The sequence below is a fragment of the Electrona antarctica genome (genome assembly GCF_951216825.1).
Source record: "Electrona antarctica genome assembly, chromosome: 1".
NCBI lineage: Eukaryota > Metazoa > Chordata > Actinopteri > Myctophiformes > Myctophidae > Electrona > Electrona antarctica.
In genome coordinates, this window is record NC_136806.1 from 1,464,124 (window position 1) to 1,483,854 (window position 19,731).

Consider the following 19,731-nt stretch of genomic DNA (forward strand, 5'->3'; position numbering starts at 1 on the left):
AGTAAACACAGCCGCACCGCGTGACGTAGTTATCTTACACGCAACACTTCCGCCACTTCCGCTGATAGTCTTTTCAGCGTAGGTCTTGGCCAGGGTGGTATATAGGAGGGGCTAGGTGATATCAGTCCATGAAACTGTTGGCCCCTGGACTAATACGGTATAAACCACTCTGTCACAGAACTCTGCTTCCATAATTACCTGTGTCCCAAACGAAGACGGGTACGGTGGTCCTCGCTCAGGCTTTCCTGCAGAACAACACAGAAATTGACATGTAATTATTGCAATTGTGTAATTTCACACAAATATTTAGCGTATTTCGTGTAAGAAACAACCTTGTCTGAGATTCCTATGAGACAAAAAAAACACATCACATTGTGCTGTGTAGAAGCAGGCAACTTCCTGGACCTCACACAAATAAAAGCCTGAACTTCTTGGACCTTATACACAAATAAAAGCCTGAACTTCTTGGAGCTTATACACAAATAAAAGCCTGAACTTCCTGGACCTTATACACAAATAAAAGCCTGAAACTGGACCGATAGACAGATTGACAGATTGACAGATAGACATATTTTGAAAAGCCAAACCAGATCTCGAATAAACAGCCAGCGGAATTTAGAAAATTCACACACTATTTTTTTTATATGAAATTAATAATAGTACATTTGGGCCTTTTTGGATTTGTTGATCCAAACTATATGGTACATCTGGCAGCACTGGTCATCGTTGTCGAAAACACCAACAAAACAGGGGCATTTCTTTGTGTTTTTTCGACAAATTCACAATGTCGTTCCCCTTTCTCTCTCCAGTCGGCCGCCTCCCATCTGCTGTAAATGGTAAATGGTGCATTTATATAGCGCCTTTATCCAAGGCACTTTACAGAGATTGTGCATTACATTCACCCATTCACACACACATACATACACCGATGGCAGCGGAAACCATGCAAGGCACCAACTAGCACATCGGGAGCAATTAGGGGTTCAGAGTCTTGCTCAAGGACACTTCGTCAGTAACTCTGCAGGAGCCCGGGTTCGAACTGGCAACCTTACGGTTACCATCCAGGCACTCTACCCCTGAGCCACCGCCGCCCCTATCATGCTGTGGTCATACTGTACATACTATACATGATATGGTCTATATACAGCATATCTCTGCTGTCGGGAGGAAACCTCATAACTCCAACATGTTATTAGTATTATTATATTATTATTATTTGATGTTGTATGTTATGTAATCTGCCTTATTAGGATCTGGAGTGTATCAGTCAGTTTGGTATCACTTGATCATTGTTTTCAAACTGTCATGTGGGTTTATTGTCATTGTTTATGTAAAGTGTAAGAAAGTGTCCTGTAAGTCCATATACGGGCGGGGCTTCTTCTGAAGCATGACACTTAAATAAAGAAATCAATCAATCAATCAATCAAATGTTCATTTTTCAGGAAATGAAAAACATACATTTTTCAGGAAATTAAGAAAACCTTATAGCTTATGATACAGCCTCATCAAAGTTGGTGTTGTAACTTTATATATTGTCAATTACTTCCATGACAGGGGGAGAGGTGGTGGAGTTAGCTGCTTTAGCAGACATTTTGAGAGTCCAATGGAGTTAAGAGGTTTTGTCCAAAAGCACGTTTTACTACTTTCCATTGGTTCAATGTTTCCGAAACAACACCCAGACGTAAAGGGTGTTCAGTAGCACTGATTTATGCCAAAAAAATCTAAAACCTTAAACATTGAGTTATGAGGTTTCCTCCTCATAGCTTCAAATTGACATATTGGTTGTTCAGTTTGACCCACCAGTTTTGGAGATATGGCTTATAGAGTAAAGTCTTGCAGAGAAACAGCTTGAAAAAGGTTCACTTCTGTTAGGTCTCTAACATTACACCTAGCTACATGTTTAAGCATGTATTACATGTCTTCTGTGGTCTCTAACATTACACCTAGCTACATGTTTAAGCATTTACTTCATATTTACATGTCTTCTGTGGTCTCTAACATTACACCTAGCTACATGTTTAAGCATTTACTTCATATTTACATGTCTTCTGTGGTCTCTAACATTACACCTAGCTACATGTTTAAGCATTGATTTCATATTTACATGTCTTCTGTGGTCTCTAACATTACACCTAGCTACATGTTTAAGCATTTAATTCATATTTAAATGTCTTCTGTGGTCTCTAACATTACACCTAGCTACATGTTTAAGCATTTAATTCATATTTACATGTCTTCTGTGGTCTCTAACATTACACCTAGCTGTTTAAGCATTTATTTCATATGTACATGTCTTCTGTGGTCTCTAACATTACACCTAGCTACATGTTTAAGCATTTATTTCATATGTACATGTCTTCTGTGGTCTCTAACATTACACCTAGCTACATGTTTAAGCATTTAATTCATATGTACATGTCTTCTGTGGAATCTAACATTACACCTAGCTACATGTTTAAGCATTTATTTCATATTTACATGTCTTCTGTGGTCTCTAACATTACACCTAGCTACATGTTTAAGCATTTATTTCATATTTACATGTCTTCTGTGGTCTCTAACATTACACCTAGCTACATGTTTAAGCATTTATTTCATATTTACATGTCTTCTGTGGTCTCTAACATTACACCTAGCTACATGTTTAAGCATTTACTTCATATTTACATGTCTTCTGTGGTCTCTAACATTACACCTAGCTACATGTTTAAGCATTTATTTCATATTTACATGTCTTATGTGGACTCTAACATTACACCTAGCTACATGTTTAAGCATTTATTTAATATTTACATGTCTTCTGTGGTCTCTAACATTACACCTAGCTACATGTTTAAGCATTTATTTCATATTTACATGTCTTCTGTGGACTCTAACATTACACCTAGCTACATGTTTAAGCATTTATTTAATATTTACATGTCTTCTGTGGTCTCTAACATCACACCTAGCTACATGTTTAAGCATTTATTTCATATTTACATTGCTCTAGTATGTGAAGAGTCTGCTGTGCTATTAACTCATTTAGACCTGAGGCCGATTCTAAAACAATGTCTTATAAATCCTAACAGTTTTCTGAAAAACCTATGTTTCTATGTCAGTGGTTCTCACAGGGTTAAAACCTATGTTTCTATGTCAGTGGTTCTCACAGGGTTGAAATGAAATGAAATGAAATGATTACTATATTTACCCAGGGTATCTGGGCTAAGCTCAAGAACTTGTTTCCAGCCAGGCCCTGCTCATAGAACACATTTCATCGTAGTGGTTCAATGCCTTGTTCAAGGGCACTTCAGCAGTGGTAATTTTAACGTGTCGGACCGCTGATTCGAACTGGCGACCTTCCGGTATCAAGACCGCTCCGCTATCCGTTCGGCCACCGCTCGAACCACCTATGTTTCTATGTCAGTGGTTCTCACAGGGTTAAAACCTATGTTTCTATGTCAGTGGTTCTCACAGGGTTAAAACCTATGTTTCTATGTCAGTGGTTCTCAAACATTTTCATGTCAAGGACCCCCAAATATTATGTATTTGGCCGCCGACCCACATCTGAAAATATGTTGTTCCAGGGACCCTCCCAGAAGCAAAGATTTGAGTTAAAAACGTTCGCTCTGAAAGTATATTCAAATATTTCCACCACATTTTCAAAAATAGCAGATCTACAAGCTCGTAACAGCTTGTAGATCTGCTATTTTTCCATAGCTAAAGTGTAACATAATGCTAAACTCATTTTGGATGAAATAAAAATAGTAATAATAATAAAAATCAGTTTTTCTCCTCTCCTGAACAGTCAGTCTTGCCTCGTATGTCCGTCTCTGTATCAAAAAGACTCACATATGATGATGTGTTTATGGACGGACTAAACAACATCAACAACAAATTGGGCCCATTATAAACGGTCCATGGGTAATCCCCCCCCCCCCCCCCCCCCAACGTCCCCCCTCCTTCTGACAGTTCAGCTCAGGAGAGGCTATAGGCCACCGTAATCCCAGGGGGGGGGCTCGTTCACGCATGGGTGCTCTTAACCATGTGGGTGTGTGTGTGTGGAGGTGGGACACACACACACACACACACACACACACACACGCACACACGCCCCTCCCCCCCGTCCGCTCCTTCCCTGATTACCCCCCCTCCTCATCCCAGAGCCACCTAAGCATAAATATGGATAGGCTCTCCGTGGAGAAGATAGAGTCCCACCCGCAGTGACTGTAAGCTGAGAGAGAGAGAGAGAGAGAGAGAGAGAGAGAGAGAGAGAGAGAGAGAGAGACACCCGCAGTGTCTGTAAGCTGGGAGAGAGAGAGAGAGAGGTCACACGCAACAACAGACCGCCATAAGACTGTCCTTTATTATGCAGCATCTGATTCTGATGTACCTGTGTGCGTGTGCGTGTGTGCGTGTGCGTGCGTGTGTGCGTGCGTGCGTGCACTGTAGTGTGTGATCGGCTGTTTTCCACACGCCAACCTAAGCATGACACCAGGCTGAGGAATCAGGGCTTATCAATGTGTCCCAATTATTGGTCTTATCGTCCGTGGAAATAAATGCTTAAACATGTAGCTAGGTGTAATGTTAGAGTCCACAGAAGACATGTAAATATGAAATAAATGCTTAAACATGTAGCTAGGTGTGATGTTAGAGACCACAGAAGACATGTAAATATGAAATAAATGCTTAAACATGTAGCTAGGTGTGATGTTAGAGACCACAGAAGACATGTAAATATGAAATAAATGCTTAAACATGTAGCTAGGTGTAATGTTAGAGACCACAGAAGACATGTAAATATGAAATAAATGCTTAAACATGTAGCTAGGTGTAATGTTAGAGACCACAGAAGACATGTAAATATGAAATAGATGCTTAAACATATAGCTAGGTGTAATGTTAGAGTCCACAGAAGACATGTAAATATGAAATAGATGCTTAAACATGTAGCTAGGTTTAATGGTAGAGACCCAGACCACAGAAGACATGTAAATATGAAATAGATGCTTAAACATGTAGCTAGGTGTAATGTTAGAGTCCACAGAAGACATGTAAATATGAAATAAACGCTTAAACATGTAGCTAGGTGTAATGTTAGAGTCCACAGAAGACATGTAAATATGAAATAAACGCTTAAACATGTAGCTAGGTGTAATGTTAGAGACCACAGAAGACATGTAAATATGAAATAAATGCTTAAACATGTAGCTAGGTGTGATGTTAGAGACCACAGAAGACATGTAAATATGAAATAAACGCTTAAACATGTAGCTAGGTGTAATGTTAGAGACCACAGAAGACATGTAAATATGAAATAAATGCTTAAACATGTAGCTATAGGTGTAATGTTAGAGACCACAGAAGACATGTAAATATTAAATAAATGCTTAAACATGTAGCTAGGTGTAATGTTAGAGACCACAGAAGACATGTAAATATGAAATAAATGCTTAAACATGTAGCTAGGTGTAATGTTAGAGACCACAGAAGACATGTAAATATGAAATAAATGCTTAAACATGTAACTAGGTGTAATGTTAGAGACCACAGAAGTGAACCTTTCAAGCCTGTTTTCTCAACTCGCTGTTTGTCTGCAAGACATTACTCTATAAGCCACATCTCCAAAACTGGTGGGTCAAACTGAACAACCAATGTCAATTTGAAGCTATGATTCCCTGCTTTCACATGACATGAAAATTACATGGTAATTTCAAATGGAAAAGAATAAAATGGCAGTCCCTCAGTCAAACCTGGTCACATATGCCTTAAAGCCCTTTAAAATATAAAAACACCTTCAATATTTTATTTATTTCATAAATAGAGAATATTTCACATTAGGAACTGGTCCCGTCGCAAGTTGATGATGTCATATGTCCATGTGTGGTCCAGCCCTATGGAATGCACCAGCTAATAATGTTTTAAGCCATTTTGGGCGGGAACCCCTTGGTGTTTCAAGCATTATGTCATGCTTTAGCTATTGAAAAATAGCAGACCTACAAGCTCATAGCACGCTACGAGCTTGTAGGTCTGCTATTTTTGAAAAGTCGTGAAAATGTGGTGCAAATCTTTGAATATATATTTCAGAGCGAACATTTTTAACTAAAATATTTGCTTCTGGGGGGGTCCCTGGAACAACATATTTTGAGATGGGGGTCCGTGGCCCAATAGAGATAATTCTGGGGGTCCTTGACATGAAAAAGGTTGACATAGAAACATAGGGTTTTCAGAAAACTGTTAGGATGATTTTTGAAGAATCGTCCTCAGGTCAAAATGGGTTAAAGCATATTTGTCTTATTAGCCAGAGAACCTTTTAAAGCACAGCTCAAGACCCACTTCTACACTCTTGCTTTTTAGTTGAGCGTTTCTAAAATCCTCCCCGTTATTCATGTCCTCACTGGATGACCTCAAGGGGGGTTGGTTTAGCCGTCGGGGGGGCAGAGGGGGGACGGACGACGACTGGACTGCCAACTTCTAGAAGTCTGGTTTTAGATGAAAGGCAACGACATGCATGTGTGTTTGGGTGAGGCTGGATTTGAAAACTTACCCGCAACGCCGGGCCCAAAGATGGGGGCGGAGGCCATGCCCTCGTGTTCGCTGTACAGCCCTCCTGATTCGCCATAAGCCTGGGAGGGGGAGGGGGGAGGAGGGGAGATAGCATAAGCTTTAAGAAAAGATACACTGGCCTGTAATTATGTGTCACTGTGGTGATGTCATCACCTGCTTCAGAGCACAGATGGACAGCTCCGAGGCTGTGGGCTGGTGAAACCACGCAGTGGGGCTCAAAGGCAGGCCCGGGGACCGCTCGGGGGTCCTCAGGGGGTCCCTGTGGTCCACAGGGGGTCCCCAGAGGACCCTCACTATTTTAACGTTTCTGTGTTCGCCACAAAACTAGCAGAACTACAACCAGATCAGCGATATTGGGCAGGTGCTCAAGTGAAAAAAGGGCACCTTGTGCAGCGTGTGGAACCGGCCGGTTGCCTTAATAGTGTGAGATTTATAGATTTTGGGGCATAAATAATCTATTAGAAACTTGGTCCACACACTGTACACCAGGGGGTGCCCAGACTTTTTTGACTTAAGAGCTACTTTCCAAGTGACCAGTGCAACAAGATCTACCCACCGAAAAATAGGATCTCATTGCTGAAAATAGTTTAAAGAACATTACAAACATACTTGGAATGGGAAATATAGGGGGGGATGGAAATAGCTTTTTTATTTGTTTTATTATGTAACTAATGCTACTATCTTTGTGCTCAACACTCTTGAAAACAAAGTACTCTGTTGTGGGTTAACAGGCCATTTTTTATGTCAATCAATCAAGTCACCTTAATTTAAGTGTCAGATGCCAAATTATATATTTTGATGCCAAAGTATATATATTATATACTTATGATATATGTTTTAGGGCCATGCCATGTGGTCTACCTGCACTACTGTGATCTACTGGTAGATCTACCTTTTGGGCAGCGCTGCACACACGCTGTGTGTGTGTGTGTGTGTGTGTGTGTGTGTGTGTGTGTGTGTGTGTGTGTGTGTGTGTGTGTGTGTGTGTGTGTGTGTGTGTGTGTGTGTGTGTGTGTGTGTGTGTGTGTGTGTGTGTGTGCGTGCATGTGTGTGTGTGTGCGCGCGTGTGTGTGTGTGTGTGTGTGTGTGTGTGTGTAGTAAACTGTACAAAAACAAAACAAACAAAGTCAGTAGAGGTCTTGTTCCTAACGTACCCGTCCCTGGCTGAACGCAGGACTGCTCTGCTGTCCTCCTCCTTGACCCCAGGGGGCAGCGGTGGCCACGGCACTCCTCTCCTCTACACCTGAAGAAGAAACACACACACACAGGTTAGTAGAGCATAGACATTAAAAGAATAGATGCCTCATTGGCTGCTGTAGTTGGTTGTAGCGATGTGTGTTGAAGGAGGGGCGGAAGAATCCACACTGGGGGAGGAAGTACGCCGGAATGTGTGGACTGCCACTCAAGTGATTACTGGCCAATCACAGTGCATCTTTTCCGGGACTTATCAGACCCGAAGATGCGCTCTGTGCTCATGCTTCCGTGGGGGGCGGGGCTTCGCTAGGAACCTCGGGAAGGTTTTGCCCTCCCTTGAGCACATATGCTCCAGAGAGGGGAGGGGCTACCTTTACATGTCTATGGGTTAGAGCACAGATATAAAAAGCTAGATACCTCATTGGCCACTGCAGTTTCATTGGAGCGACCTCATTGGCCACTGCAATTCATTGGAGCGACCTGTAGCCAATCGCATGGAAGCACAGCCAAGGCGGGAGTCAAGCGCACGCTGCCACTCAAGCGACTAAGACCCGCCCCCACCTGCCTCTGATTGGCCTACCGAATGTCCGCTCAGTGATGCAAGCGAATGCGTCTGTGGCATCCCTGTTAAACCATAGATATATATAAGAATGGCGCTAGACCCGCGCTCTGGCCAATGGAGAGCGACGTTGCTACGTGGCGGTCATCTTACCTCGGGGCTGCATAACATTGTGTCTATGGGCATGCACTTTTAAATAATCATAACTTGCTCAATTTTCAACCGATTTTCAAACGGTTTGGTTTGTTATAAACGTCAGAGACGTCCGCATACTTATATGCTTTTATACGACGTTCATATAAAAAACAACATTAACACTTAGGCCGCTAGCATTTATTGAAAAATTAGGATCTAATTCACGCCAGCATTTTTTTAATTTGAGCTCTTATTTTGAAAAGCCGCCATTTCCACTCCAAAAACAGTAGACCTAAGTTAGGAGTTTTCACACAGCTGGGCGGGCCTTGTTTACATTCTGAATCCTGACCAGAGCTCCGGAGAGCTCTAGATCGTCAGCTCTGTGCCGTCAAAGAAACGCTGTTTTGACCAAAAATGCCATCTGGGACAAGGAATAGGAGATACAGGCGATTGAAAGAAATGGATAGAATGGATTCTTATGGCGACGACGATCTAAGATGGGCGATCCAGTGCTGTGCTAACAACACAGCTAGCTAACCGGCTAACGTGAGTAGCATTTTGGCTCGAGCAATCGAACGCGCTATAAAAACTCAATTGCCGAAGGCCGTCGGCAATGGCGTTAAGCGTCAGTATCAAAATTAGGCTTCAATTGACTTTGATCGTCGGCAATGGCGCGGAGGGTGTTAAGCAGATAAGCGTCCTGAATCATAGCCACGTTGGCAACGTTTGTAATAAACCAACCCGTTTGTAAATCCGTCAAGATTTGAGCGAGTTATGTTTGAGCTGCCATAGAACATACTGTACTGTAGCCCCGAAGCAAGATGGCCGCCGGGTGAACTACGTCAGAGACTCAGCCTTTGCGTACGGTGACGTGCGTCGCAAAACAGCCAGATCTAACAGACCACACGAATAGAATACTGGTAGACTGGAACTATAGACACTACAGGATGGCAGATCTATAAACTATAGACTCTACAGGATGGCAGATCTATAAACTATAGACTCTACAGGATGGCAGATCTATAAACTATAGACTCTACAGGATGGCAGATCTATAAACTATAGACTCTACAGGATGGCAGATCTATAAACTATAGACTCTACAGGATGGCAGATCTATAAACTATAGACTCTACAGGATGGCAGATCTATAAACTATAGACTCTACAGGATGGCAGATCTATAAACTATAGACTCTACAGGATGGCAGATCTATAAACTATAGACTCTACAGGATGGCAGATCTATAAACTATACTCTACAGGATGGCAGATCTATAAACTATAAACACTACAGGATACCAGATCTATAAGACCATCACAGCTTTGAGACACGGAGACAGAGAGAGTGTGTGGGGGGGAAGGGAGTGATTTTAAAAACTGGTGAAGCAGAAATCTCTCTCTCTCTCTCTCTCTCTCTCTCTCTCTCTCTCTCTCTCTCTCTCTCTCTCTCTCTCTCTCTCTCTCTCTCTCTCTCTCTCTCTCTCTCTCTCTCTCTCTCTCTCTCTCTCTCTCTCTCTCTCTCTCTCTCTCTCTCTCTCTCTCTCTCTCTCTCTCTCTCTCTCTCTCTCTCTCTCTCTCTCTCTCTCTCTCTCTCTCTCTCTCTCTCTCTCTCTCTCTCTCTCTCTCTCTCTCTCTCTCTCTCTCTCTCTCTCTCTCTCTCTCTCGACACAGCAGCATCTCTGGGGGGGCGAGAGAGCTGAAGCTTAATTGCGCGCTGATTTGCATAATTGTGCATATTAATGAGGCTCCGCTCTATGAATATTCATATTTTTTGTTTTGTTGTCTAATTAAAACGCGGAGGAGATGAGGGGAGGGAGGAGGGGCAGGGGGGGGGGGGGGATATTTAACCCATTGTGGACTGAGCAGATTCTAAAAACAAATCTCTTCTAAATCAGTTTTCTGAATGTTTTATATCGGTGGTGCTCAACCCTTTTCACATCAAGGACCCCCAGAATGATCTGTATTTGGCCGCGGACCCCCACCTGAAAATATGTAGTTCCAGGGACCGCCTCCCCGCCCGGAAGCAAAGATTATAGTTTATAAACGTTGGCTCTGAAAGAAGATACATTCAAAGATTTGCGACGCATTTTCAAGGATTTTTCAAAAATAAGAAGATCTACAAGCTCGTAGCGCGGCACTCGCTTGTACATCTGCTATTTCTCAACAGCTAAAGTATAACATAATCCTTAAAACAGCGAAAGGGGTTCCCGTGCTAAATGGGTTAACAGGAGTGAAGGGGGGGGGGGGGGCTGTGTGGGGGAGGGGTCTCCACCAGCAGTGATGGGTCCTCAGCGCCCCACAGGAAGCTACCGGGTCGTCGTGACAACCGACCGCGATCTAGACGCGAACGACATCGCCGGAATAGACTGTCAGCCGACACGTCAATCAAAGACGATATGGTCGCCTGTCAGCCGACACGTCAATCAAGGAAGGGAGAGCTGGGAAACGTTCATAGATCACCAACAGTGAATCAATCAATGTGATCACGTTCGTTTCCAAAACACGTCGATTGTTGTGCGTTCTCGATTATAAACCAGTGTTCATTGTATTGCCTAAGACTAAAGACTAAGATTTAAGACTAAATGACCAGATCAGAATGTGCTTCTAAACGTGTAAACATGTGGGAAAGATACGACAGGCATTTCTGTCCCCGTGTGTTAGCCTAGTGAGGAACCCTGTCCAATGTGTTAGCCTAGTGAGGAACCCTGTCCAATGTGCTCTGGAATGATGCACAGGCTAATGTTATGCATGTGCATAATGTTGGGCACACTCGTGCGCACGCACGCACGCACGCACGCACGCACGCACGCACGCACGCACGCACGCACGCACGCACGCACGCACACGTACACGCGCGCACACAGTCAATAATATATCATCACCCTCCACACAGCTAGCGCTCCACCTCCACAACAACAGAATGATATTATTCTGTTTGTTTATTTTCACACAGAACCTTGAGCCTTTTAAAGGACCACTTCACCACTTTTCAACCTAACTTCATAAAATTGGTCCTCACTAATGATCATGATAAAATGCGAACATTTATTTTCTACTCAGTCTGTGTCTCATAGGAGGGCTGTGGGCAGTTCAGAAACCAGTCTGTGTCTCATAGGAGGGCTGTGGGCGGTTCAGAAACCAGTCTGTGTCTCATAGGAGGGCTGTGGGCGGTTCAGAAACCAGTCTGTGTCTCATAGGAGGGCTGTGGGCGGTTCAGAAACCAGTCTGTGTCTCATAGGAGGGCTGTGGGCGGTTCAGAAACCAGTCTGTGTCTCATAGGAGGGCTGTGGGCGGTTCAGAAACCAGTCTGTGTCTCATAGGAGGGCTGTGGGCGGTTCAGAAACCAGTCTGTGTCTCATAGGAGGGCTGTGGGCGGTTCAGAAACCAGTCTGTGTCTCATAGGAGGGCTGTGGGCGGTTCAGAAACCAGTCTGTGTCTCATAGGAGGGCTGTGGGCAGTTCAGAAACCAGTCTGTGTCTCATAGGAGGGCTGTGGGCGGTTCAGAAACCAGTCTGTGTCTCATAGGAGGGCTGTGGGCAGTTCAGAAACCAGTCTGTGTCTCATAGGAGGGCTGTGGGCGGTTCAGAAACCAGTCTGTGTCTCATAGGAGGGCTGTGGGCAGTTCAGCACCTCTACAGAGCCACTCTGACGTCTATAGAATCACATCTCAGCACCTCTACAGAGCGGTTCCGGCGAGCCGCCCCGCGTGCCAAACGGTCGTGAAGGCTCGCCAATCAGCACTAGCCGATCTACAAGCTCACAACGCGTCGATAGATCGGCTAGTTCTAAAACATTTTTCAAAATAGTAAAAAAAAGAAAATGCTAAGACGTTTAGGGAATAGAGCCCTATGAATGAAAACGACATCCAAATCAAGCGTGGCTGGGAGGCCATCCTGTCCCATCTCCCAGAGAGCACAATGCCCCTTAGAGACCATCCCATCTCCCAGAGAGCACAACGCCCCTTAGAGACCGCCCCATCTCCCAGAGAGCACAATGCCCCTTAAGAGACCGTCCCATCTCCCAGAGAGCACAACGGCCCTTAGAGACCGTCCCATCTCCCAGAGAGCACAACGCCCCTTAGAGACCGCCCCATCTCCCATAGAGCACAACGGCCCTTAGAGACCGTCCCATCTCCCAGAGAGCACAACGGCCCTTAGAGACCGTCCCATCTCCCAGAGAGCACAACGCCCCTTAGAGACCGTCCCATCGCCCAGAGAGCACAACGGCCCTTAGATACCGTCCCATCTCCCAGAGAGCACAACGGCCCTTAGAGACCGTCCCATCGCCCAGAGAGCACAACGGCCCTTCGAGACCGTCCCATCGCCCAGAGAGCACAACGGCCCTTAGAGACCGTCCCATCTCCCAGAGAGCACAAAGGCCCTTAGAGACCGTCCCATCTCCCAGAGAGCACAACGGCCCTTAGAGACCGTCCCATCTCCCAGAGAGCACAACGGCCCTTAGAGACCGTCCCATCTCCCAGAGAGCACAACCGACGGCTGGTCTATAATTATACAGGAAGAGAAATACTGGAAACACAGTCAGCCTGAGTCACACTGCACCGTACACACACACACACACACACACACACACACACACACACACACACACACACACACACACACACACACACACACACGGGAGAATGTGGAGCAAATCTTGGATTATGTATCCTTTTGAAATCAAATCTTTGCTTCTGGTGGTGGGGGGTCCCTTCTGGTGGTGGTGGGGGTCCCTGGAACTGCATATTTTCAGATGGGGGTCCGCGGCCAAATACAGATAATTCTAATTCCTTGACATGAAATAGTTTGAGAACACAGAAACATAGTTTTTTTTTCCAGAAAACTGTCCAGGATGTATGTATAGAATCTGGTCTCAGGTCTTAATGGGTTATTGATATAGTGTAAAACAATGTAGAATGCTAACGCCGTCCGTAACACAGCCAGGGGGGGCGAGACGCTTTATCTGAGTGAGTCACGTATCAGTCACAGATACAACAAGACACGTCAGACGTCCACAAGCACGCTATAGGATCACTAATACACACCACCGCGACCGCGTCTCGTCTCTGGAGAAAGTTCACAAGGTCACAGCGAGCGGGAATGTGTTCTGTCGTGTGAGTGTGTGTGCTGGGCAGGCTGTCACGCCGTACGAATAGATAGTGTGTGGCTCATTTACCAATGACCAGTTAACACACAGTTTTTATTTTGCCGGGGATTTTTTTCACAATAAAAGGCGCTATAGAGTGAGGCAGATTTTACTCTGAAAAGCCCCCGCCTTTAATTAATTTCCCCCCCCCCCCCCCCCAAAAAAAAAAACCGGGAGGTGAATTATTCCATTACTACCTCAAGATAGGAAGAAACCCGGAACATCTTAAGAGGTTTGTTTTCTCTTCAAGGCAGTGGTATGGAGTGGTACTGGCAACCTTTCCTTAACCCATTCTGGACGGGAACCCCTTCTGGTGTTTTAAGCATTATGTTATACTTTAGCTGCTGAAAAATAGCAGATCTACAAGCTCATAGCTAGACCTGCTATTTTTTTTAAATCGTTGAAAATGTGTCGCAAATCTTTGAAGGTATATTCTTTCAGAGAGAACGTTTTTAACTCAAATCTTTGCTTCTGGGGGCTGCCTATAGAACTACATATGTTCAGACCCTATAGAACTACATATGTTCAGGTGGGGGTCGGGTTCAGGTGGGGGTCTTCTGGGGGCTGCCTATAGAACTACATATGTTCAGACCCTATAGAACTACATAATGTTCAGGTGGGGGTCGGCGGCCAATTAGCCTACATATAATTCCGGGGGTCCTTGACATAAAATAGTTTCAGAACCACTGACATAGAAACATGAAATTGTCAGGATTTAGAAGACATTTGTAGAATCGGGTCTAAATGGGTAGGCCTACATTTATTTATTTAGACCAAGTACAGTCCTTGAGTAAATGTGCTTAGTGACAGTGTGTGGCCTGTGAAGCCTGGCGTGCCGCCAAGGGAATTCCTTTTAACAAACACATCTAGTCATGTCACACAGACACACACCGTCTCCCATCTCAAGGAAGTCACAACGTGAAGGAGAGGAAATCCATGCAAATCCTCTACACATTCCATCCTCTACACATTCCACTTCTGCCATTTCATTTCAGCCCCGAGAACCGGTTTAAAAATACACTTTCAAGAACTCTCGCTTTCGGAGGCTCCCTTCTGTGAAATGAAAGATGGATGATGTTGACTTTCTACCTAGTGAAGCATGAATGAGGCTAACAGCAGCAACACTAGCATGAATGAAGCTAACAGCACCAACACTAGCATGAATGAAGCTAACAGCACCGACACTAGCATGAATGAAGCTAACAGCACCGACACTAGCATGAATGAAGCTAACAGCACCGACACTAGCATGAATGAGGCTAACAGCACCAACACTAGCATGAATGAGGCTAACAGCACCAACACTAGCATGAATGAAGCTAACAGCACCGACACTAGCATGAATGAAGCTAACAGCACCAACACTAGCATGAATGAAGCTAACAGCACCAACACTAGCATGAATGAAGCTAACAGCAGCAACACTAGCATGAATGAAGCTAACAGCACCGACACTAGCATGAATGAAGCTAACAGCACCAACACTAGCATGAATGAAGCTAACAGCAGCAACACTAGCATGAATGAAGCTAACAGCACCAACACTAGCATGAATGAAGCTAACAGCACCAACACTAGCATTAATGAAGCTAACAGCAGCACCGACACTAGCATGAATGAGGCTAACAGCACCGACACTAGCATGAATGAAGCTAACAGCACCAACACTAGCATGAATGAAGCTAACAGCACCGACACTAGCATGAATGAAGCTAACAGCAGCGACACTAGCATGAATGAAGCTAACAGCAGCGACACTAGCATGAATGAAGCTAACAGCACCGACACTAGCATGAATGAAGCTAACAGCACCGACACTAGCATGAATGAAGCTAACAGCACCGACACTAGCATGAATGAGGCTAACAGCACCAACACTAGCATGAATGAAGCTAACAGCAGCGACACTAGCATGAATGAAGCTAACAGCACCGACACTAGCATGAATGAAGCTAACAGCACCGACACTAGCATGAATGAGGCTAACAGCACCGACACTAGCATGAATGAGGCTAACAGCACCGACACTAGCATGAATGAAGCTAACAGCACCGACACTAGCATGAATGAAGCTAACAGCACCAACACTAGCATGCATTAAGCTAACAGCACCGACACTAGCATGAATGAAGCTAACAGCACCGACACTAGCATGAATGAAGCTAACAGCACCGACACTAGCATGAATGAAGCTAACAGCACCGACACTAGCATGAATGAAGCTAACAGCACCGACACTAGCATGAATGAAGCTAACAGCACCAACACTAGCATGAATGAGGCTAACAGCACCAACACTAGCATGAATGAGGCTAACAGCACCGACACTAGCATGAATTAAGCTAACAGCACCGACACTAGCATGAATGAAGCTAACAGCACCAACACTAGCATGAATGAGGCTAACAGCACCGACACTAGCATGAATGAAGCTAACAGCACCGACACTAGCATGAATGAAGCTAACAGCACCAACACTAGCATGAATGAAGCTAACAGCACCGACACTAGCATGAATGAAGCTAACAGCACCAACACTAGCATGAATGAAGCTAACAGCACCAACACTAGCATGAATGAAGCTAACAGCACCAACACTAGCATGAATGAAGCTAACAGCACCGACACTAGCATGAATGAGGCTAACAGCACCAACACTAGCATGAATGAAGCTAACAGCACCAACACTAGCATGAATGAGGCTAACAGCACCGACACTAGCATGAATGAAGCTAACAGCACCGACACTAGCATGAATGAAGCTAACAGCACCAACACTAGCATGAATGAAGCTAACAGCACCAACACTAGCATGAATGAAGCTAACAGCACCAACACTAGCATGAATGAAGCTAACAGCACCAACACTAGCATGAATGAAGCTAACAGCACCAACACTAGCATGAATGAAGCTAACAGCACCGACACTAGCATGAATGAGGCTAACAGCACCAACACTAGCATGAATGAAGCTAACAGCACCAACACTAGCATGAATGAAGTTAACAGCACCGACACTAGCATGAATGAAGCTAACAGCACCGACACTAGCATGAATGAAGCTAACAGCACCAACACTAGCATGAATGAGGCTAACAGCACCAACACTAGCATGAATGAAGCTAACAGCACCAACACTAGCATGAATGAAGCTAACAGCACCGACACTAGCATGAATGAGGCTAACAGCACCGACACTAGCATGAATGAAGCTAACAGCACCGACACTAGCATGAATGAAGCTAACAGCACCGACACTAGCATGAATGAAGCTAACAGCACCGACACTAGCATGAATGAAGCTAACAGCACCAACACTAGCATGAATGAGGCTAACAGCACCAACACTAGCATGAATGAAGCTAACAGCACCGACACTAGCATGAATGAGGCTAACAGCACCGACACTAGCATGAATGAAGCTAACAGCACCGACACTAGCATGAATGAAGCTAACAGCACCGACAGTAGCATGAATGAAGCTAACAGCACCAACACTAGCATGAATGAGGCTAACAGCACCAACACTAGCATGAATGAGGCTAACAGCACCGACACTAGCATGAATGAGGCTAACAGCAGCAACACTAGCATGAATGAAGCTAACAGCAGCAACACTAGCATGAATGAAGCTAACAGCACCAACACTAGCATGAATGAAGCTAACAGCACCGACACTAGCATGAATGAAGCTAACAGCACCAACACTAGCATGAATGAAGCTAACAGCACCGACACTAGCATGAATGAAGCTAACAGCACCGACACTAGCATGAATGAAGCTAACAGCACCAACACTAGCATGAATGAAGCATGACAAGCCGTGGGAATTGTAGTCATCACATTTAGTTTGACCTTGTTCCAAATATTGTGAAAGGTCACAAGGCGTCGCAGTAGGATCTACTATTCTCACAACGTTTGACTGTTTCTTACGTAATCCTTCCTAAAACACAACCAACTCTAATCAAAGTGACTCAGTAGACGCACTGAACACTTTCTAGGGAAATGAGAGTCCACAAGGTCAGAGGATCTGAGGATCTGAGGATCACACCACAACCTGGTCCACAAGGTCAGAGGATCTGAGGATCTGAGGATCACACTACAACCTGACCAATGAGAGTCCACAAGGTCAGAGGATCTGAGGATCACACCACAACCTGCTTCAAGGTCAGAGGATCTGAGGATCACACCACAACCTGACCAATGAGAGTCCACAAGGTCAGAGGATCTGAGGATCACACCACAACCTGACCAATGAGAGTCCACAAGGTCAGAGGATCTGAGGATCACACCACAACCTGCTTCACAAGGTCAGAGGATCTGAGGATCACACCACAACCTGACCAATGAGAGTCCACAAGGTCAGGGGATCTGAGGATCACACCACAACCTGCTTCACAAGGTCAGAGGATCTGAGGATCACACCACAACCTGCTTCACAAGGTCAGAGGATCTGAGGATCACACCACAACCTGCTGAAATGAGAGTCCACAAGGTCAGAGGATCTGAGGATCTGAGGATCACACCACAACCTGGTTCACAAGGTCAGAGGATCTGAGGATCACACCACAACCTGCTTCACAAGGTCAGAGGATCTGAGGATCACACCACAACCTGGTCCACAAGGTCAGAGGATCTGAGGATCACACCACAACCTGGTCCACAAGGTCAGAGGATCTGAGGATCACACCACAACCTGGTTCAAGGTCAGAGGATCTGAGGATTACACCACAACCTGCTTCAAGGTCAGAGGATCTGAGGATTACACCACAACCTGCTTCAAGGTCAGAGGATCTGAGGATCACACCACAACCTGGTTCAAGGTCAGAGGATCTGAGGATTACACCACAACCTGCTTCAAGGCCAGAGGATCTGAGGATCACACCACAACCTGGTTCAAGGTCAGAGGATCTGAGGATTACACCACAACCTGCTTCAAGGCCAGAGGATCTGAGGATCACACCACAACCTGGTTCAAGGTCAGAGGATCTGAGGATCACACCACAACCTGGTCCACAAGGTCAGAGGATCTGAGGATCACACCACAACCTGCTTCAAACTTAAGTTCTGTGAAACACCACAAAGTTCCCTTATTAAATTACACAAATGATATGTACTGTAACGTGTACTACTGTCTACTACTAGAGGAAATGATTTCTCAAAGATAAGATCCACCACAAATGATAAAATCTGATATCTTTAAACCACGTTATTCATTTTGACCTGAGATCAGATTCTAAAAATGTCTTCTACATCCTGACAGTTTTCTGAAAAATCTATGTTTTTATGTCAGTCGTTCTTCGATTTTTCAAAAATAGCAGACCTACAAGCTTGTAGATGCTTTAGCTATTTTTCAATAGCTAAAGCATAACATAATGCTAACACCAAAAGGGGTTCCCGCCCAAAATGGGTTAAATACTTCAGCCTTACACACTATGTGTACTTCTTTGTACGACAAATACCGCAAACAGCTGCTCCGCCAGCTCAGTGAGCACATCACCACCATGAGGCCTGAGCTTGTAGATCAGCTCTCAGTGAGCACATCACCACCATGAGGCCTGAGCTTGTAGATCAGCTCCCAGTGAGCACATCACCACCATGAGGCCTGAGCTTGTAGATCAGCTCCCAGTGAGCACATCACCACCACCATGAGGCCTGAGCTTGTAGATCAGCTCCCAGTGAGCACATCACCACCACCATGAGGCCTGAGCTTGTAGATCAGCTCTCAGTGAGCACATCACCACCACCATGAGGCCTGAGCTTGTAGATCAGCTCCCAGTGAGCACATCACCACCATGAGGCCTGAGCTTGTAGATCAGCTCCCAGTGAGCACATCATCACCACCATGAGGCCTGAGCTTGTAGATCAGCTCCCAGTGAGCACATCATCACCACCATGAGGCCTGAGCTTGTAGATCAGCTCCCAGTGAGCACATCACCACCATGAGGCCTGAGCTTGTAGATCGGCCTTTTTTACAGTTTCTGAGAACTTGTTGGGGAGTTTGTTTTAAATTCAAAAGCATCAAAAGCAGCAGATCTACAAGCTCACAACGTGCCGACTCGCATTTCGAGCAGTATATTCGCTACTTGTGTGACACTGTAGTGTATATATATTTTTCTATTTTGACCACGAGTTACCAGGGTTATTACC

The 19,731-nt window shown here is 44.9% G+C and overlaps 1 protein-coding gene across 1 annotated transcript in view; it reads right to left on the reverse strand.

Annotated features, from left to right (window-relative positions):
• Positions 1 to 19,731, reverse strand: part of LOC306927372 (transcription factor E2-alpha-like) — an 83,305-nt gene that overhangs the window by 40,048 nt on the left and 23,526 nt on the right. The window contains exons 4-6 of the mRNA XM_079507083.1: positions 7,701 to 7,789; positions 6,527 to 6,605; positions 199 to 245 (exon numbers count right to left, since the gene is read on the reverse strand). Of these exons, the coding sequence (XP_079363209.1) occupies positions 199 to 245; positions 6,527 to 6,605; positions 7,701 to 7,789 (215 nt within the window). The remainder of the gene's footprint in view (positions 1 to 198; positions 246 to 6,526; positions 6,606 to 7,700; positions 7,790 to 19,731) is intronic.